The following is a 19,870-nucleotide window of genomic DNA, read 5'->3' on the forward strand; positions in this document are numbered from 1 at the left end:
GCTTCCAAGGCTTTGCGGCACTTTTACTTCTCTTGCTGTATTAAAAGTTTAATTAATTTTTAACTTAGATATTTACACAGAATATAAACTGTTCAGAAGGACAACTGTCAACCAGCCAAGACCTCTTTGGCAGGACTTTGGGATCATATTTTACTCTTCTGGTGATGGCAGCTCTGGCACAGACCTGCTTCAGTTCTGTAAAATTATGTCTATATATGTTTGATCCCTTTGGGGAGACTGCCAAAGCACCAAGATTAATTAGCAACTTACCTAAAATACACTCTGTATTAGATAGATCTTAAAGGGTTCCTTGTTACAGACAGCTTTATAAAAACACATTCTGAAATACTAATCAATCTGTATGACACAAGATGACATTTTGAACTCTGTCTCAGTGCCCATTCTCATTTCCACACTAAGTAAAATTACTTTTATTAGTTTCATGACAGCTCTGCACTTACATCAGCTCTGCAGAGCTCCAGCCAAATCACAGAAAATAAACTCACTTGATGGACAAACACAGCCTCATTATCCAGCTTCCAGCTACTGCAACATCCTCAATCAATATAGCTTTGAATGTAAATAAGAAGGCAGGAATGTATTCAAATTGTTGTGCGACCACAGTGCAAAAGTAATTGCAGAGGCTCTTAGCAATTGTGTTGTGTACACTCCCAGTGCCTTTCCCAAAGGAAAAGAACAAGGGATGGATATGAAACCATTTCTCTAAATCCATGGAAAAAGTTTCAGACTGGAAGAGTTTTTAAGCGTCTGCCATGAGCAAGATGGAGACACCACCTTACTCCTGGCAGTAGTATTGTTTCATTTATTAGTGCTCATTTCCAAACTGCTTCCAATACTGCTGGTCAACCAGCTGGACTTCTCAGGGCAAAGCACAGCTGTTCCAGGCCAGGCTCCCAGAGAGGCTGTGCTTCAGGCTGTTTCCAGCTGGGAGCTGGCAGGTGCCCTTGCCTGCAGGAGCCTGCAGCAGCAGCACACCTGGGTACTGCAATGCAACCAGCCACATGTCTTCCCTCTTCACCTGAACGCTCACAGAGAGCTTTTAGGGTAGAAATATTAGTTCATGGACTCATCCAGTCCTCATATATGAGAATGGGGGGATACTGCAGTGAGAACCTCACAATTACCAGTGCAGCACTGAGGGGTTTCTGCTGCAACAGCATCAGCCCAGGATTGCACAATTACAGAATTGGGTGTCACTGTAGCTCTGCTCATCAGACCAATACAGCTAAAAATAAACCAGGAAGACATTCCTCACCTGAGGCTCAGGAGGGTTCTGGTATGTAGCTGACTCATGCAATAATTGTTAAAATAAACACATTTTGATCCTTGGTTTATGCTCCATCAGCACAAACTAAAAAAACCCAAGCTTTTGTGCATATTGAAAAAGCATCACTACACCCACTGAAACAGGCACAAGGAAGAAATTTGAAGGTCAAGGTCTCCTGGAAAGTGACTGCAGCAGTAAGAATGAATGGTCCTAAGAAAGGAGGAAGTGAGGATTAGCTCACACTCGTTTTCCTCCAAACAGAATTTGAGAGAATGTGTTTAGTGCTTGTGGAAGACATCAGGCTGACAGGAACATCCTTTGTCCATGAAACAGCTCCAGTCTCCCCTGTCATGCCAGCACCACACACATTCTGCTGGCTAACTGCACTGCCAGTGAGATCATCTGTGCCAGACATTCACCACAATTCACTAGCACCAGGACAACTCAGAGGGATAATGCAAGCTCCACCTGTCCTTTTTCTATGCCACCTATCACCAGGGTCTCTTTTCCAGCTGCCAATTGTCCCTGAGCTGCTCACAGCACCGGGGTGTGACAGGTAAGTGCCTGGTTACTGCACCCCAGGAATGGTAGCTACACTTTACTCTGGTGTGAGCAGCTTGTCAGATCTGCCTGGATGTACCAGATGATTGTGATGTGGGCACTGGCCCCCATTCTCCTACCAGTGATGACATTTCTGCAAGGACAATGTCACACTGTGACTGATTCTTAGGACCTCAGTCCACAGAACTGCATTCAAAAACTCAGATTAGACTGCACTGCAAAGTCATTCTTTACTTCTTTCTTCCTTTTTTGACTTTAACTTGTAGCACTTATCCCACACTAAAGGTCCTCTTGAAAAGCTTCACAGTTGCTGCTTGCAATCAAGTGATTTTGTACAGTTTTTAGTCACTTCTTTCTACAACAGAGAACGCTGCAAGGACACATGGCAGGGATGAGGAAGGCCATATTCTGAGAAAACAGTACAGCCTTAAGTTATATGTTGGTTTAACATACATATGGGATGGCAAGGATCAACAAAAGTTTGTGAAAGGGATCCCAACTGCTACTGTACAAAAAAAACCCCCAACAAAATAAAAAAGCCCACAAAACCAAAACCAAACCAAAAAACCCCGAACAAACTAAATCACTCAAATCATCATGAACCACACCAGATTTCTCAGTTCAATAAATGAGTAACAACCCAACTTTTTTTTTTTTTTTAAAGCCTGAAGCATTTTAACTTTCACACAGACAAGTTTGGGACTTTAACTTCCCACTTGAAGAAAGGCAGAATTTGAAAAGAGGCCAGCCAATATCACCGAGAGCTCCAGCTGCCACAGGCACAATGCATTTGAACTAGCAGAGCACGAGCCACAGGGTCCTGCAGCCAGTGTGGTCTCACAGTGGGTGAGAAGTCCAGCTGGGAAGCATGAACTTCCTGGAACAAGGTGTTTTTGCTGATCCACAGTCACACACATCTTGTCTCTTTCTGATCTAAAGGTTTAAACAGGTACTAAATGAATTCAGGGGAGGATGTCAATTACTCTTCCCCGGTTAAAACATCCCTTGCCTTTGTTCCCCCACTCACAAATAACACCAATATCTCCATCTCTTTCCTTTTCCAGGGAAACTGCTGCATTGCTGTCTCCTGCAGGCATCTGTGCCCCAGTAGGAACATCAGAGGAGCAGAACTTGGCCACAGGTACAAGCTTCAGTCTCAAGTTCAGTCTCAGGAAGATCACTGCAAATTCACCTTTCCAGTCTAAAACTTGTTATACAAGTTGAGCTTACTGCCAAGAAAACATACCAACCCAATCACTGTGAGCCACACTTAAAACTGCCTTGAGAGCTCTCACCGCCCCCAAAGTGTTGTTTTAGCTCACAAATTACTCCAACATGGAGCTGAACAACCTCACTGCTCCTTTAGGCATGTAGGAACAGTGTCAGAGGAAAAGGGCTGACAATGTCAGCCACACTATCTAAAGTTTTAAAGCTTCCTTTTCTTTTGCTAAATTCTGCATCAAGATGCAACCTTTGAGTATCTCCAGAATACAGCAAACACCCAGGCCAAAGAAAAGCACCTCCCAGTAAGACATGTAACACCCATCCCATAGCTACAAACATCTCTGCCTGCAGACACAGTGCTGCTGCTGAGGGTTTGCTGTTCTCCAGGTTTTAGAGGTGACCAACTGAGGCAGACAGGATGCACAGAAAGGCAGCAGCACTGCAAGACCCAGTTGCCTGGGTCATCAGCTACAGCCAGCAGTCCACGTGCAATCTCTCCTTTACAATATTCTTGTACCAACTTCACAGAAGCCATAATTTCATGTTAATGAGCACTGCCTCTGATGAAATAAATCAGTTTTCACCCAGACATTCCTGCCCCTGAACAGACTGCTCCTGTGCCCTGAACAAGTGAATTGACTGAAGTTAACGTAACATGGCAAAAGGGGGGAAAAAGAAGGTGTGCAAGGGCAAGGTAAGTTTTCAGCCAAATCATCCTGATGTCGCATTTTGTGATATAAACGCAGGAACACCTGGGCAGCAGGCAGGCAGTGAGGTCCCCAGGACAAATGGCTGGGGCTGGACAGGCCAGACTGCTCCTCTCCAAGGCTGGGCCAGCTGAGCAGCATCTGAATGGCTCCTGCATTTCCTACAGGACCTTCTCTGTTACCACTGCCCAGAAACTGAGTTTGACAGACCTGCAGCAGCCCACAACAGCAGGCACAGGAAGAACAGTGCACACACAGTTCAGGTTTGCTGTTTCTTGAGCAGACCCCAGGCAGGCCCAGGCCTTGCTGCACAGTGTTCTGCAAAGCACCTCAGTCAGGCTGGTACAGGGTAAAAATCATTTAATGATCAAGTTTAACTTCACACTAGAGGCCCCAACAAGAGCAGAGCTTCTTGAAGTAAGAGCTGGTAGGCCAGTGGCCACAAGATCTTGCCTAGAGGCCCTAAAAATGTAGGGACCAGTCTGGCTTAGAGGAGATGTGGAACAGAGCCCCTGCCTCCAAGCTGCTCTCACAAACTTCCCAGGTATGTAGGGTGAGGAGGAAGGAACAGCCCCCTCACAGCCTCTTCACAAATCACTTTTCATTTTGTTCACTACTACCTTAAAGCTCAACCTGAAGGCGCATCTCCTGCTCCCCCAGGCTGGCTGGGACAGAGGCCTGCTGAGCCAGAGCCCGAGCCCCAGGGTTCATTATCAACACCAGACACTGCCCAGAGCTGAGCCCCCACCTTCCCCTGCAGAGTTGGGCTCTTCCCACCTGGCTTGGGCCTGGGGACACCCTGCTAAAGCTATCTGCAGAGCCAAGAAATCAGAGTCCCAGTGGGATTAGCTGTCCATACAGATGCAGCAGCCATATCCACAACAATCACCACCACCAACAGGAGTGTTAGAACAGAAACTAAGCCCCCAGTCCCCGGGACTAAGCTAGTTTAATGATTAGAAGCCAATATTCAGGGCTAAAAGAGGAAGACCACCCCACTTGTCTCTCAGTCACCAGGGCTGGTCAAATTCAGAGTATCATGAGACCTTTGGTGTTTTCAGGACTCTTCAGTTAGAACAGCCCTTTTGGAAGCTGATCCTCCCACCTCATTTTCCCAGGTGCCAGGGAGAAGTTACCCCCTGCTTTACCCACACCCACCTAGCTTGACTTCTACCCTGCTCACTAGAATACCACCAAAACACATTTGCATTGAGAATCAGTGGGAAAATTTAACTGGAGACCTGACAAATTGGACATCTGATGCTGAGAAGCCAGAACTGCTGAAAAGGAAGCACTGAGTAAAAAATGTAAAGCTGGAACTCCACGCTCCACAGGCTTTCCAGAGCTCACTCTCCATGTGCCTGTGTTTGAACAGCAGTATATCCATGTTCTGTACCAGCTCCCACACACTCCACATGTCCTCCCCTGCTCCTCCCACCCACAGGCAAACAAGCTCTGCAAACAAAGCTGGAGCAGCTCTGTGGAAGCCCTGGTGGAAGGACAATGCTATTCCCTGTGGAGAAGCAAAGATACCCACATAATGGAGCTGTCTGCTTGGGATGCTGTTCTGGTCTCCTGAGGGTGGGATCAAGTATGTGCCTTATAATTAATTTGTTATTTGTGTAACACATCCTTATTACCATCCACTGAAATTATTAATAGCTCAATTCACTTTTTTTTTTTTTTTTTTTGTCTTCTTTAAATCAAAGCCATTTCTGGTGAGTAAAACAATCTGAAGTGCAATTTACACTGACAAAGTAAAGCAGCCCTACTGTAAACACATACCTACCCCTTCACATTCCCTCCAACGATCAGAAACAAATAAAACAGTTATTTATGAAACAGAAAGATCAATCTAGGATGCACTTCTGCAGGGGACACGCAGGGTACAGCTGGGGGGTGGGAAAGTTTGAGAGAGTGCTGCTGGCCTAGAGGGGTTTTTGGTTATTAACTGTGTGAAAGGCCCCCCCAGTGCAGTGAAAATCCAGACAGTCCTCATTCCCTGCTCCAGCAACACTGAGCTGTGCACTCACCCTGCAATGTTTTATTGATAGGGCTCCACTAATTTTGTGTTAGTCAGGCACAGGCAACCAACCATCAAAAATCAGATCTGTGGTACAGGTGGTTTTCAACCAAACACAGAGTGTAAAGTGCAGGACAGCTAGCAAGACACAGAACCTGACCTCGAGGCAGCACGAGGAGGCAGGGACTACAGCACACCCCATTAATACTGAGGGACATCTTACCAAGAAGGAAGTAATCAAGGAATAAGCAACTGGAATCAACCCCTACCACAATCAGGCCTCAACCCTAAAGGATGCCGGCAGTTTTCAAAGGAGGTGCTACCAAAGAACCCCCACGATTGTGGAGATATTGTGTTGCACTTCCACAACTTCACACACCTGAAGCAACAAGGCACTATTTGCAAAAGCTCTGCCACCCCCCACCCCCAATCCCAAAATTGGGCAGCCTTAAAAGCACATTATAAACATATTAAAAACCATCTAAGCTGCCATGTTTAAGTGACTTCTCTGGTTGACTTATGTTATACAGCTTTGTTTGTTTACTTTCATTCTTACCTGCTGATGTTGCCTGGCTGCTGCTGTGATAAACTTAACAAGAGTATCTACTAATGGCTTACACATGATCTGTAACAAAGAAAGACACAGTCTCTTATTAGTGGTTTGCCGACAGGTTTGTTTTTCAAGCAAAGCAGTCTATATTTTACACAGCCTCTTGAGTGAGAAGAAAGTGACACACGAAAGGGAAGTGTCCTGAAATCAGCAACAGTTTATTTGGAAAATTAACAGCTTTGTTCACACCAGCTCTGAGTGAAATCCTGATCACAACAAGAAGCAGCAGCAAAACTCTTTACCTCTCTTCACCTGGAAAAATCAGGCAAGCATTTTTCACCCCCTGTGTTCCACCAATTGAGAACTAAAGTCTGCATCTGGCTGACACTTTCTGTAGTGTCAATTCACTTTGTGCAGAGCCCCAGCCCCAGGTAAAGAAGAACATGTTGGGTTGGAGTCAGACATGGGTTTGTTTCTTCTCCCAGGGAACAAATGAGGACAAAAGGAAAAGGCCTACAGTTGCACCAGGGGAGGTTTACATTAGGTATAACGAAAAATCTCTTCACTGAAAGGGTTCTCAGGCACTGGCACAGGCTTCTCAGGGAAGTGGTTGAGTCACCATCCCTGGAGGTATTTAGAAAGACATGAGGATGTGATGATTTTAAAAGACAATTTTACAAGGAACAGCCATGGAATCCAAAAGCTTTAGAAACATGCAGATGGGATCTGAAGTCTGCTGTCCATGTGGGTAACACACAACCCTGCTCTCCCTCCATTTCTCAAATCATCATGGGCTGGTGTCCTCAGAAACCTGGCAAGCAGAGGAACTCTCTCCTGGATGGAGTCCTCAGAGTCTGAAAGCGTCCTCCCCCAGTTACACAGGCCTACATCTCCTCCCACCCTCATGTCAGACATCAGTTCTAAAAGGTTTTGAGAAAGGGCTTCTGGCAGCTGTCTCTAGTTTGTTCTGACCTAAAAGCCCCTGAAGAATTGTATGACATTCAGGCCTATGGCCTGTTTCTCAAAAACTGGCTGTCCTCATAGAATAGACCAGCCCCAGGCATAGGTCAAGCTTGCAGGAAATACCTCAAACATTTCGGACACTTGCACTGTTTGAATATCAGGCTTGGAGATTAGATTCCAATTAAGACTTTACACTCCTCAGCCTTCATGAAAGAAAACTGAGAACCTGAGCATGCAGTCAGAGCAGAGCTGGACAGGAGCTATGCTGGTTGTTCAAACAAGGTGACCTGTCCTGCCTTTGTGCAAACCTTGCTCATCTATGTTGTCCTGAACACTAGTAAAAAATTAGAGCTTCTTAGGCTATGTTTTAAAGATCCTGCTGTTCACCTGCTTTCTGCATGCAGTATCCCAGTCCAAACCATAAATAAGATCCTGGCCTCCTGCAATGCCGCTATAAAATCTGAGTCTGAATTTAAGAGTGTGAGCAGGTGAAAATCCAAGGAAACCGCACAGCAATTTCAAAAGTCTGCAATAAAGCAGAAAAGTTCTCTCCCTCCTTTCCCCAGAATTAAAATCATTCTTTGGAGCCAGCAGAAGACAACACAGCACACAGTGAGCAGCACTTACTGGGAAGCGTTTGAAGAGATCGTGGAACATGGAGCATGTAAGGGGGCTGTTCCGTTTACTGAGGAACTGGGTCAGTGCCTGCTGATAGACAACAGCCACCTTCTTCACTTTCAAACAGCCTGGGTTCAAAAGCTGCAGGGAAAAAAAAAAACCAGAACAAAAGCATTTCCAGTGAAACACAAGAATGAATCGCTAACAATGAACAAATGAATTTTCGTCAGTTCGAAGAGGTTTTCCCAACAACTAGTTATGCTTGAGAAATGACACAGAACCATGAAGAAAACAGCCAAGTGAGCCCCAGATATGCTCCCCCAGGCACTGACAGCCATATGACCCTGTCACTGAAGGGCAGCACAGCTCCCTGGTAGGGCTGCACACGCTCCATGCAGTGTGGGGGCTGTGCTCTACGTTTGTGGTTGCCATGTCTAGTACAGGAGGCTCACAGAGCACTGCAAGCCCATCCTGCAGTAGCTGGGCTGTGCACATGGTGTTCTCAGCTGAAGAGCTACTGGTATCTGTAGATTTTAGTGCATGTACACATCTGTATCTACACACACTTAGCACCTATGTCCAGGACTCCTGGGTACTCAGCAGAGAAGCCCTAGCACTGATCAGGGATCCAGCAATCCCAAAACTGTTTCCATGCTCCAATATCCCCCTCTGGTGGGGAACAGGAATCGCAGACACACACACAGACCTGCTCACGCTACATGGATCTAAACAGGAGTCATTGAAGAGCCAAGTGTGGAGCACTGCATCCCAATGTTCCTGGGAAGTACTGCTCTTTGGGAAGAGTGAAAAATTAGGGCCCAGGAGGAAAAAGCTGTAATCTTCACAGTGGTGAACCTCTGCCCAAGGAATTTTTCCACAGCTCCACGGAAATCTTGAGCCATGTTAATGTGGTGACCCATTCTCAGGTCAAACTCCCAGTGCTCCTGCAGCTGAACACAGGCTGAAGTGGAACAAGGAAGATGGGTCTTGAAATGTGACTTCAGTTTTTTTAGTTGAGTGTCTCTGCTCAGCACTTATTTAACACCCATGTCTGCAGGGGAAACAACTGATTTCTCCTTCCATGCATATATTTACTGAAAAATTTTCTTCTATAGTTTTTCCATAAATTTGGCTACCACATCCTAGTGTCTGCTCTAGTTCCATCTTCCTGCTTATTAAAAAGCTCCAAATTATGCTCACAAAGCACAGCTCACTGGAATCACACCACACCTCTGTCTCTGGTTCTCCTCTGCAAAACCTCCCTGGCCTCAACACAATGCCAGCATCAGCAGCACCACAAGAACTGAGCTGTCATTTCCCTCAAACAGACAGCTCACGTCAGTGCTGGCTCTGACCCTGCCTGATCAGGACCAGAGCTCTGCTCTCGTTGGGTAAGATGCTTCCTTGTGAAACTGCAAAGGCATGCTGTGAAGCATGCCTCACTCTAGCCTCAAAGTCAAGTATGTTGTTTATAATCCCTCCAGATCTCCCATTTTGTTTTTCTTTCACAAAAGGCCCAGCACTGCACAGGAGCTCCTTGGATTAACACTCTGCCTCTCACTAAGCCCTAGAAACACTGGCTGTCTTTTCAGCCTCCAGCAATACCTCAATGTGTGTCATTTCCATGAGGGAGCTCTGTTTATTTTTCTACCCTACAAGATGTCAGCAAGATTAAGGCACTAATTCCTGTGCTCAGTTTGAGGGGTTCAGAGGCAAGGTCAGGGTCAGCTGGCGAGACTGAGACACTATTTGATAAGTTTCTATTGGAGGTGACTGGAGTGGAGTGCCCAGTATAAAGGGTCACCGTACTCTGTGACCTGTAAAATGCAGCAGAGACAGCAGGTGAAAGTGGATCAGACTGAGGGTCTCATGGTAAAGGACACCTGCAGCACAATCAGGTGAAGTCACCCTCCAAACAACTACCACTGAAATCAGGGCTGCTCCACACACTCTTCACCCTTCACTCTTCACCTTAGCCCAAACCTCAGGAGAATAGGAGTTTACTCTCATCCACCACAGTTTTGTGTCTTCCTGCTCCTCAGCACCCTCTGGGAAAAAACCTCAAGAGTGACTGCCAGGAGTTTAATGGAAAAAACAGCAAATCAGGGAGGAGAACAGCACAAATACACATGAGGCTTCTTTGGACATCAACCTGGATCCACTGCATCAGCAGCCCCTGTGCCTATGGGCAAGCACACACTGAAAGGCAGGAGGGTGAGGACCAGCAAGGAATAGGGAACTTCTCAGTGTTACGGAAATCACGTAGGTACCTGCAAGCAGCAGGCCCAGTGACAATGAACAAGGAAGGCAGAACAAGGTAATGCAGCTCTACTGGCAAAAAACACATCCTCAGGGGCAGCCTCGTGTCTTACCTGGGACTCCTGCTGCGCTCTGCTGTCACTCTGCTTCTTGGGCTCAGGGGGAGGAAGCGTTGGTGACGTGTTTCCTTTCAACACTTTGAGCAGGTATAGTGAGGCACTGTAAAAGAAAAGGGGAGAACACAGCAGTTATCACAGTGCCACTGTGAAGCTACCTAAGGGAAGAGGGCAAGCAGAGCAGGCAGTTTATTCTGTAGCAAAGATGGTTACAGGATTTGAGAGGGTCTCTTCTCTCAAGTCTAATCCACTCTGGCCAGACCTAAAGACAAAATCTCAGAAAGCTAAATCATTTCATGATGTGTCATCACAGCCTGGTTTCCTCAAGCTCATGCTTTTGACTGGCACTGCTAGAGGAGTTCTGCACCTTGCCCAGGATTTGTGAGCCTGCACAGCTCAGCCAGTGCTGCAGCAGGGGCTGCGAATGGACCATTCCCCATGTGCTGGAGAACTCAGGTGTATCCACTGGGAGAACATGCAGACCTCTGTGCTTTTGGAAAATGCAGTTTTTACTGGGCACAGCCACGGGGGACATGTGCTGCAGAGCCAACAACGTCTGATGGCACTGGGTTGACCATGCAACACGGTACCCACTGCACACAGAGTTGAGCTGAAAAATCCCAGACTGAGTACGGAAGTCTTGTGAAACTGGCTGCATGTCACAGGAGAGCCTGCTGGTAAATGGCACTCCTATTTACATCACAGAACAACAAGATCACTCATCTTTCTAACAAATATACATCTGGCTTATCCTAATTTTCCCGTATTCTACAGGAAAAGAGAAAATACTGGTATGTAGTCAGGACTTGATTGCTATTGCCCTCATTGTACTGTCATGGAGACATCATCACAGGTTGACTACATTACATAGGAATTACACTCATCCCCCACTTAACCACACACACTGCATTACTCCTAGAGGAAGCTTCAAGAGAGCAGCTCCCAGCAGCAGCAGCAACACTATACCAGTGTACACCATTTCTGTATCACAGAAGCTATACAAGATAATAACCAAAAAATAGACATGTTTGAAAACGCTTCAGAGTGCCAGGACTGACCAGTCCTCCTGTAAGACACAGATGCTGGTATCAAGCCTTCTGCAAGGCTCTTGCTTCCCAGAGCTCTTAACACACAACATCATTCCTGCTCAGGTCTCACAGCATCAGCAGATGCTCCTTATGAGCACTTACCTGAAGTAGTAGAGAGCCACTGCAGAGTCGGTGTGCTTGCAGGCTTTCTCCACAAGTCTCTGCACCAAAGCATGCAGATCTTCTTGCAGGGAGGCCACTCTCTTGCAGTACTGCTTATTGCGGCACAGCGAGTTCCTGCACAGCATTAAAACAAACCCAAAGCCATTACCTACAGAGAGAGCTCTGGGGAACAGACTGCCAGAACACTTAGCACTTTATCAGGGTGAGTGAGAACAAAACCAGAACACAGTGAGTGGTAACAAACAATGCCAGCTGTGAGCAGCACATGGCTGTGGCAAGAAGGGTGAAGACACTTAACACTCTTCACCTGCAAGCACTAATTTAGGCATCAGAGCTGACTTTCCTTCAGAGCTCCCACAAAGTGGACTGACTACCTCAAACCTTCTTACTTCACAACTGCTTCTCAACTGGGGCAAGAGAGCAGCACTGAAAATGCTTTAGAGAGTGCTGAGGATGTCAAGAAGTGGTACAGAGAGGACACATGTGGCACACCATGCATTATGTCTGTCTAGATGGTATCGCCCCTCACTTCTGGCCCTGAACAGAGAATTTGCACTCTGCCTGTCTCAGACGTAACTTGTTGAGAGTTTGTTCCAGCCACAGCAGCAGCTCTGTAAGCCTTGGGAGCTGTTGCATGGTCTGACCCAGAGGCCCATGGAGGTATTCAGTGACATGGCACCATACCTGCAATGCCTGTGTTTGCTCTTGAGGCTTCTACTTGCAAACAGGTTTGACACTTCAAGTCCTTTAGCCTAGAAAATCCAGATCCCAATTCCTTTCCTGCAGGTTATGACTAAGCACAGTGTATGTGTGTGCTGATAATCTAACTACACAATCTCTAAGCATAGCAAGTGCCTTCAACCTTAAAAAGACCAGCTCGTGGTGTTCAACCAGTGCCACAGCTGTTTATCAAAAGCCATCATCTATTATCTGGAGGTCTTAGGACACTTACTTGAAGATATTAGCTGTTTTCTGGAGGAAGTCAAGCTCCTGCTTGTCAGAGTCTGAGCTCATGCTCTGTTCAATCAAGTGAAGAAGGGGCTCAATGATATCAAACACCAAGGGGTTCTCTGCTTGCTTAACCAGGAACACATCGATCAGATCCAACACCTGCAAACACAGTTATCAATGTGAGGAGTACGGCAGACAGGGAAACAAGATGGATTTACCCAGAGCATCTAGCAGGAGGCTGTGGAGCAGCTGGAGGGGGCTGAAGAAGATTATTTACAGCTGAGGGCTATACACATTCTGGTATCATTTCTACTGTTAGGGCATGGGAAACTGAAAATTAAAATTTGAAACTGAAGATTAAGAGTCATCTGTTGGTTCCAACTCTGTTTTGTGCAGTGACACCATTTAGAAAGAACAGTTACAAGAATCAGTGTCACCTGGCCATACCTGCACTCTAACCTGGCACAGGTTCCTGTTGGCACCACTGACTGACAGCTCTCACCCCTGCAAGCCCCTCTTGAATTACAGAGAGTGCATTAGCATCAAATCAGCTTTTATAGAACAGCAACAGAAGGGAAATGCAGCAGAGCCATTGGCTCACTTCACTATTCAGCCTTGGCTAACCTGACTCCTGACTCCCATTTCAGTCTGGGAGCAGCTGGAGCTGTCCCTGGATGCTGGAAAGCCCCAGATGGTCCATGCTGACTCCAGTGGCCTGAACTCAGCATCACAGTCACAACCAACCAGGGGTTTATCAAAACCCCCTCTGATTTTACCAGCACACCAAGCCAAAAAAAGCTGATGTTGCAAAATGACCCGAGGCATTTTCTGCATGTCTCATGAAGGAACACCAAGCTTGTCCAGTTAAGAAACCCCTGACAAACATCTTTGGGTAGCTGCGGGAAAGGATCTATCAGTTTAAGCATTTCAGATCAGCAAATGAAAACTAGGGTGCACTTCGACAGCACAATCCTGGTTTGCAAACAGGCCTATGAAGCCCCAGTCACCCAACAGTGCTGTGCCAGGTGCTGTACAAAGCCAGAACAATCCAGTCCCAGCTCCCAGGAGCTCATGACATGTGACTGTCCAAGCTGTTCAGTGTTAGGTAGCTCATGGCATGCAGAAGCTTCAATTAACGTGCTGCTAAGCACTAAGCCAGAGGTCTTCACATCAAACACTCCTCTCCCACCTTAGCCTTGAAATCCCTCCGTAGGATCTTCTCTTTCCGCATTCTGTCTTTCTCATCTTTCTTCGCCTGGATCCGTTTCTGCTGCTCAGCAAAAAGGGCTGAGATGCTCTTGTCAAGAGCCATCATAGCCTCATCATCCAGCTCTTCATCACTCTTATCTTCTTCCTTTTGTTTTTAGAAGAGAAAACCCAACACATCAACTCATATACTTCATAAAGACAGTGGGGAGGGAACCAGACCCAAGACCAGACACAAGTAGGGATGTAGCTAACCCAGAATAAAACTGTGGGGAGGGAACACAGATGCTCAGACCCATGAGAAATCTCACTTGTATTTCCCATCAGGTAATCTGGCTGCACAGCACTACCATGTGGAGGGGATCAGGAGAGGAAAGAGGCTGAGGTTTTGACCTGACTCCCTCTGTGCTGTTCCTCCTTCAGTTTTACCTTCAGTAAAGAGGTTCATACGTTGCTATGGCTGCCGACCTTTACTGCAATCATTAAACCAAACAGTATCACTGCTATAGTTAAGTGTCCAGAGTGGCCTTCAGGGAACACTCCTCCTCACAGGCCAGCCAACATACCTAACAGTATCTCAGTGCTTTAGTTCACATCAGTCTCATTTGTCACAGGCAGGAGCACAAGCTCTGTCAGGCTAGACTGAACAAGTTAAAGTGCTCAAGACATACAAACAATAAATAAAAGGACAAGTGACTTATTCCCACAGCTCATCTAAGACCCTGAGCTGTTTCAAGTGCCATACAAAGATGGCTGCAAGGGCTGAGATTGCATGACTTCAGGCAGAATGAGGGTTACTAAACCATCTCTCACCATCCCAACCTCCTGGTATCAAGGTAGGCAGTGAAAACATACCAAGGTATTCCCTGCTTGGAGAACTTTCATCAGCTGACTGCGAAAGTTTTCATCAACTTCTTCATTCTCCTCATCTCCACTGTCAGTGTTGTCTTCATCCGAGGAGTCCTCGCTTCCTTCTTCATCCTAAGGAAGGAAAGTTCATCTCCTGAGCCCACCACACAAGCCCAACTCAATTCTGAGATGTGTCACTGCTCAGAAATAAAACCTCAACCCTGCTCTCCTAGTGCCTTCCTTCTAGCCCTCAGATCCAAGTACAGACACCTCAGGTAATGGGGCACCGGGTCTCCACAAGAGTTAAAAGCGGAATATAACACAGACTTCTCTGCCACATTAAATAAGCATCAAAGAGAAACTTCCAGGAACAGTTCCCAGCTGACCCTCCTCTCTGCTGATGCCTGTAATGTTCTGTGACTTGAATCTCTACAGCCCTTAAAAACGTGAGATCTGGAATTCAGCTGGCTGTGCATCATCTGTGGCTGCAAAAAGGAGAGGCCTGTGCTCATTTCAGGATGCAGCTATTTCCTCTCAGAAAGGCATCTATTCAACCAGCCAAACCTACAACAGCCGGCCAAGAGACTCAAGCATGCACTTCCAACAAGCCATTTGTGTGTTGAACCTTTAAAATAAATCTTAATAGAGTGACAGCTGTTTTCCTCAAATAGAGAAATGATGTTAATCTATTAACGCAGTTCAGGGGAAACATTAAACACTGAGGATATGAAGAGTGGTTGTCACTGGCAATGGCACAATTACCGTGTCCTGTGCAGATTTGGTCTTTTTGTTTGATTCTTCCATCACCACGACTGCACTTTCCTCATTTTGCTCTTGGTTAGGGTCAAAAACCTACAAAAAAAGGGGACTTGTGTTTTTCCAGTGTTTTGTTTTTAAACATTTCTTGTGCACAATGGACAGAAATTTCAGCACAGTAAACCAGCTGAATAACAGAATTTTAAGTAAGGGTATTAACCTTGTGCTTGTTAACATGCCAAGTTCTTTCTGTAAGTAACAAAAAAAGGTGGAGAAAACTGAGGAGGCTGGTGGCATCATACATCTTGGTTTGTTACAAATGAAGTATTAGGTTCATCACAAAGTACCTGACAGCCCATCTTTGCAATCCACATATTGTCTCAGTAGGCATCGCCTTCCTTAGTGGTATGATCATTTCAGATTTTTAGTGTCACTTATTTTTAGCACCTCTATGAAAAAACCTTTCTAGAAAAAATGACATGTTGCCATTTATACTCACATATAAAATCTACCAGTTATAGAAACTGACCGAGGAATTTCTTCAGCCTAAAACTACCAAATAATACAGCTTAAAGTTAGCTGTCTCAGGTTCCTGTAAAATAAAACCAAACTCCTCCCCCACAAAAAGAAAAAAAGAAAAGCCCGGACTCAGATCAAATTCAATAGCACACATCATCCGACATTTCCCAAATCAAGTACACTTTAAATTAACCCTAAAATTGAGACATGCTTGTACATACATCTGTTAGGGACAAAACAGGAAAAGAGTAAAGGGCCCTGCTAGTGCCTCACTTACATCCAGGATCAGCTGCAAGCCTCTCTTGGTCAGGTTAGGGCATATCCACACAAACACGCTCTTGGAAATCCGCCGTAAGAGGAGACTGGGCTGGGCAAGGAGGGACAGAAGGATTTCCACCATCACCTCAACCCATCCTGGCTCCGAGTTGTCTGCACAGGAACAAACAAACAATGACAGGAAGAGACACTGGTATATAAGTAAGAAACTACAGAAAAATTCACCAAGGAATAAGAAATAAAATTGTGCTTCTAGCTGACTCTTAAAAGTACCCACTCAGCAACACAGACCAGCAGGCTGGGAGGGAGAAACCACAGGGAGAAACATCATTGAAATGGTCTTCTGACCACTGCAAAGGCTTACCAGGTAACAAAAGCTATTATTTATTAAATAATTTTTATTTATTAAATCATTACTTAGCTTAGCAGCTCTGCAAGTTGTGTGACAGCTACTTGGCCCCATTAAAGCAATTAGCAGCTGGCCAGCAAAAGTACAGCATTTCATAGCGTTTCCAGTGAAATCAGAAGTCACACCAGCCCATGAAAATTGATGGCATTTGAAATTTGTCCTTTAGTCCAAAAGCTTGCAAATCCTGCTCTACAACCAATCAAACCACCAAACAATTACAGCTTTTATTTTCACAGTGCTCTCAAATTGATTTACACAGATTTCAGGAGAACAAGACCACAGCTGGAGAGGAATCAAAAGATCAAGCCAAGTTTTTTCCTGTTCAGTCCCAACCTAGAGGGTCCACAGGCCCTAAGCAAGGATCAGCCTCCATCTCCAAACATGCTGTGTATACACAGAGGACACATTCAGTTTGCCCAGAACTCAAGCTAAGAAGAAAACATGTTTCATGCCTGCTGGGTGTTTGAGCCACAGCTTTGCCAGGCAGACAGCACCAGCTCACCACCAGCCACTGGCCCACACGGAACCAGGACTCGAGGAGAATGAAGTCCCTTGGAGTGCTCACCCAAACAAGGGCAGCTCTGGAGCTCAGCTCCCCTTTCTGAGGCACACAGGAACACAACCCACTGACAGTGCAGACAGCTGGAGCAGGAGATTTAGAACAGCACAGGAGAATGAAGAAGGGATTCTCCTGGGGGTAAGTGCACCAAGCCAGAACCAGTGCAGAGTTCTTCACTAATGCAGAACTGCCATCTTCTGTCTTTGACAGACCACTAACAATCCCACTCCCCTTCTTTCTGCAGGACTCACCAGTCTTCTTCTTCTTCTTGGCTTCTTTGCTGAATGCCTTCTCTGTGCAGTTCAGAAGGTCACTCAGAATATCCACTGTTTCAGACTCATTCTGTTTGATCACAAGCAGACAGTAAACAGGCTCAGAACTCCCCACTACCAACAGTAACAGAAGGAATATGCTCTAAATCTAAAGACCACTCGAAGGACCACTCTAAACAGGTACAAATATTACAATCAGCTACAACTCTTTTGCAGAAAAAAACCCATGAAGTTAAGTAAAAATTGCTCCAGTCAGCAGCAAATCAAGGGCAGAACTAACGCTCAGGCCAAGCTTTGTCCACTACACAACTACAGGGAGTGTAAGGATCACAGTTTATTCGCTGCCAGTTGCCCAGAGGTTCTGAAAGGCTGGATCTCTGAACACAGAGAAACTCCTCATCTTGGTGTTTGAAAGCCCAGCTATCAGCCTAATTTATACTACAGACACACTCATCAGAGATCATACCTTGAAAAGATGAATGGCAATTGAAAGCAGAAGTTGTTGGAAAGCACCAACTTTAGCACTGTCTGATTTGTTTTCCTTCTTCTGCAGATTCTTCACAGACTGAAGTGTTCTGAAGAAAGAAACTTCTCTGAGTTTTTCACAATTACAACAGCAAATCATCTCGTATGACCAGACTAAAAACATGACCAAAACTATAGTACTGCTTTGCATAGTTAACATTTCATTTACTGGCATTGGATGCTCTTTTAGTACGCAATCTTAACCCAATAACAGTATTTCACTGAATGTGGGTTATAAAAAAGCTGCACTTGTGCATGGACTACATCCCTAATACCACTGCCAAAGCTAGACCTTTATGGGGAATCAAACCCAGAAAAGTCATTAAGAAGTTTGTACAGGCACTATTAAGAGAAAAGATGACTGTTACCATCGTGTTTGGGAGAAGGACTATGAGCAAAACGAGAAAAGGACATGGCTATCACATAGTTAACACCTACAAGGAAGAAGAAGAAAGGAATGGGGTGAAAAGAAACAGAAAGACACTGAAACCCAGCCATGAGTGCAGGATACTCAAAAGGAAGAAAAAGAACTGCCACTGCCTGTGAAATGGTTGTGCTACAGCAACCAGAACAGCAGGAGGCAAAGAGAACACATCAACACATCTTTTTTACTCTCCTAAAGAGAAACCAAGACCAAGGCTTTCCCACCTTTCTGACTTCACCAACTTAGCACTCAGTCTCCCAAGCGTCTCACCTCTCCCAGATATCCCTCTGTTCCTCGGTAAAAGGTTTCACAGCTTTGACATGCTCACTGGAGAGCAGCTTGTTGGCATACTCAGCGAGGAGAAAGACCCACAGCTTCCCATCCACAGTCACGCCATGGACGTGCTTCTCTCTCAAGGCTGCAGCCTCTGCTGTATCCCCCAAAACGGGCAGGGTGTTTAATGTCTGAAGTAACCTGCAAAGAAACACAGCCATGTTACTGCCAGAGGAACCAAATGGCCTGCTCCCACTTCCCAGGATAATACTCACCAGCAAACACTCTCATCCCAGAGCTCTGGTCACTCACTGCAGCCCAGACTGACAGTGCCCAACTTTCAACCCACACACGCAGCCAAGACAGTACTGTAGAGCTCATTCTCTTGGTGGCCCCAAGCCATCTGGTGCTCTCAAGGACACTATTAATCTCAGTTGTTTCTCACTCTGTGTCCCACCATGTCCTCTGCTTTCCTTCAACTGAGGTTTGGCAATAATCTAAGAACATCTATTACCAACTCTATTTCCTGAGCACAGGGAGGGCTGTGGAGCCACCAGCACCTCTCACACAGAGTGGACAGAAAGCCAACAGCCACCAGCACAACCCCAGCACCTCCCTCTTGGCTCCTTCCCCTTCCAGCCTGCAACAGAGGCAAGGGAAATATTATGGGAAAAAGCTCAACTCCACACCTGCCCTATCATCTCACATGTACTCATCACATTTGCTGTGGACCTTTGAAAAATCCATCTCCTTAAAAAAAGCCATTTCCTGGTGCTGGAGTCAAAGAAATGCTTCAATAGCAGCCTACCATTCCAAACTTCTTGCCCTGCAGTTCACAAGCTGATGCTATCCTCAGGAAAAAAGGGAAATTTCTGAGCTTAAAGCGTGCAATCAAATCCTCACCCAAAGAAGTAGTTTTCTATCTCTGTATGATCCCGTTCATTTAGGGGCTCTGATGGAAGGACACTGGCCTCAGCTATCTGGGAATTCTTCTTCTTCTTAGCAACAAAGAAAGCATGGAAGAAGCAAAACCTAGAATAGACAGAAAGAGGAAAAAAAAGAAAACCCAGATTGGTCATTAACTGAGCAAAATCAGCTCATGTGTTCAAAGCAAACAGCTCCACATTCAAGGAAGGCCAAGCACTGAAAAAAGGCACTATTTACAGTGAGACTGTCTTCTCAAGATACACAGGGTGAAGAAGAGAAAAAGATGCTCAGGACTTCACAAAAGTGAAGCAGCAACACGTGAGGTCACAAAACACAACACTAAGACCATGATACTCTCCAAGGCACTTTAAGTGACAGGTAAATACTTACTAACACCTGATGTT

At 45.7% G+C, this 19,870-nt stretch overlaps 1 protein-coding gene across 2 annotated transcripts in view; it reads right to left on the minus strand.

The window, feature by feature from the left end:
• MYBBP1A (MYB binding protein 1a) overlaps nt 1–19,870 on the minus strand; it is a 59,141-nt gene that overhangs the window by 30,960 nt on the left and 8,311 nt on the right. For both annotated transcript variants that reach the window (XM_058423040.1, XM_040082287.2), the window contains exons 11-23: nt 19,443–19,571; nt 18,537–18,740; nt 17,784–17,892; nt 17,297–17,387; nt 16,079–16,230; nt 15,289–15,378; nt 14,533–14,658; nt 13,661–13,825; nt 12,473–12,630; nt 11,500–11,634; nt 10,307–10,412; nt 7,944–8,075; nt 6,360–6,428 (exon numbers count right to left, since the gene is read on the minus strand). In XM_058423040.1, coding sequence (XP_058279023.1) covers nt 6,360–6,428; nt 7,944–8,075; nt 10,307–10,412; nt 11,500–11,634; nt 12,473–12,630; nt 13,661–13,825; nt 14,533–14,658; nt 15,289–15,378; nt 16,079–16,230; nt 17,297–17,387; nt 17,784–17,892; nt 18,537–18,740; nt 19,443–19,571 — 1,666 coding nt within the window. The remainder of the gene's footprint in view (nt 1–6,359; nt 6,429–7,943; nt 8,076–10,306; nt 10,413–11,499; nt 11,635–12,472; nt 12,631–13,660; nt 13,826–14,532; nt 14,659–15,288; nt 15,379–16,078; nt 16,231–17,296; nt 17,388–17,783; nt 17,893–18,536; nt 18,741–19,442; nt 19,572–19,870) is intronic.

Source organism: Hirundo rustica, chromosome 19 (assembly GCF_015227805.2).
Source record: "Hirundo rustica isolate bHirRus1 chromosome 19, bHirRus1.pri.v3, whole genome shotgun sequence".
Lineage (NCBI taxonomy): Eukaryota > Metazoa > Chordata > Aves > Passeriformes > Hirundinidae > Hirundo > Hirundo rustica.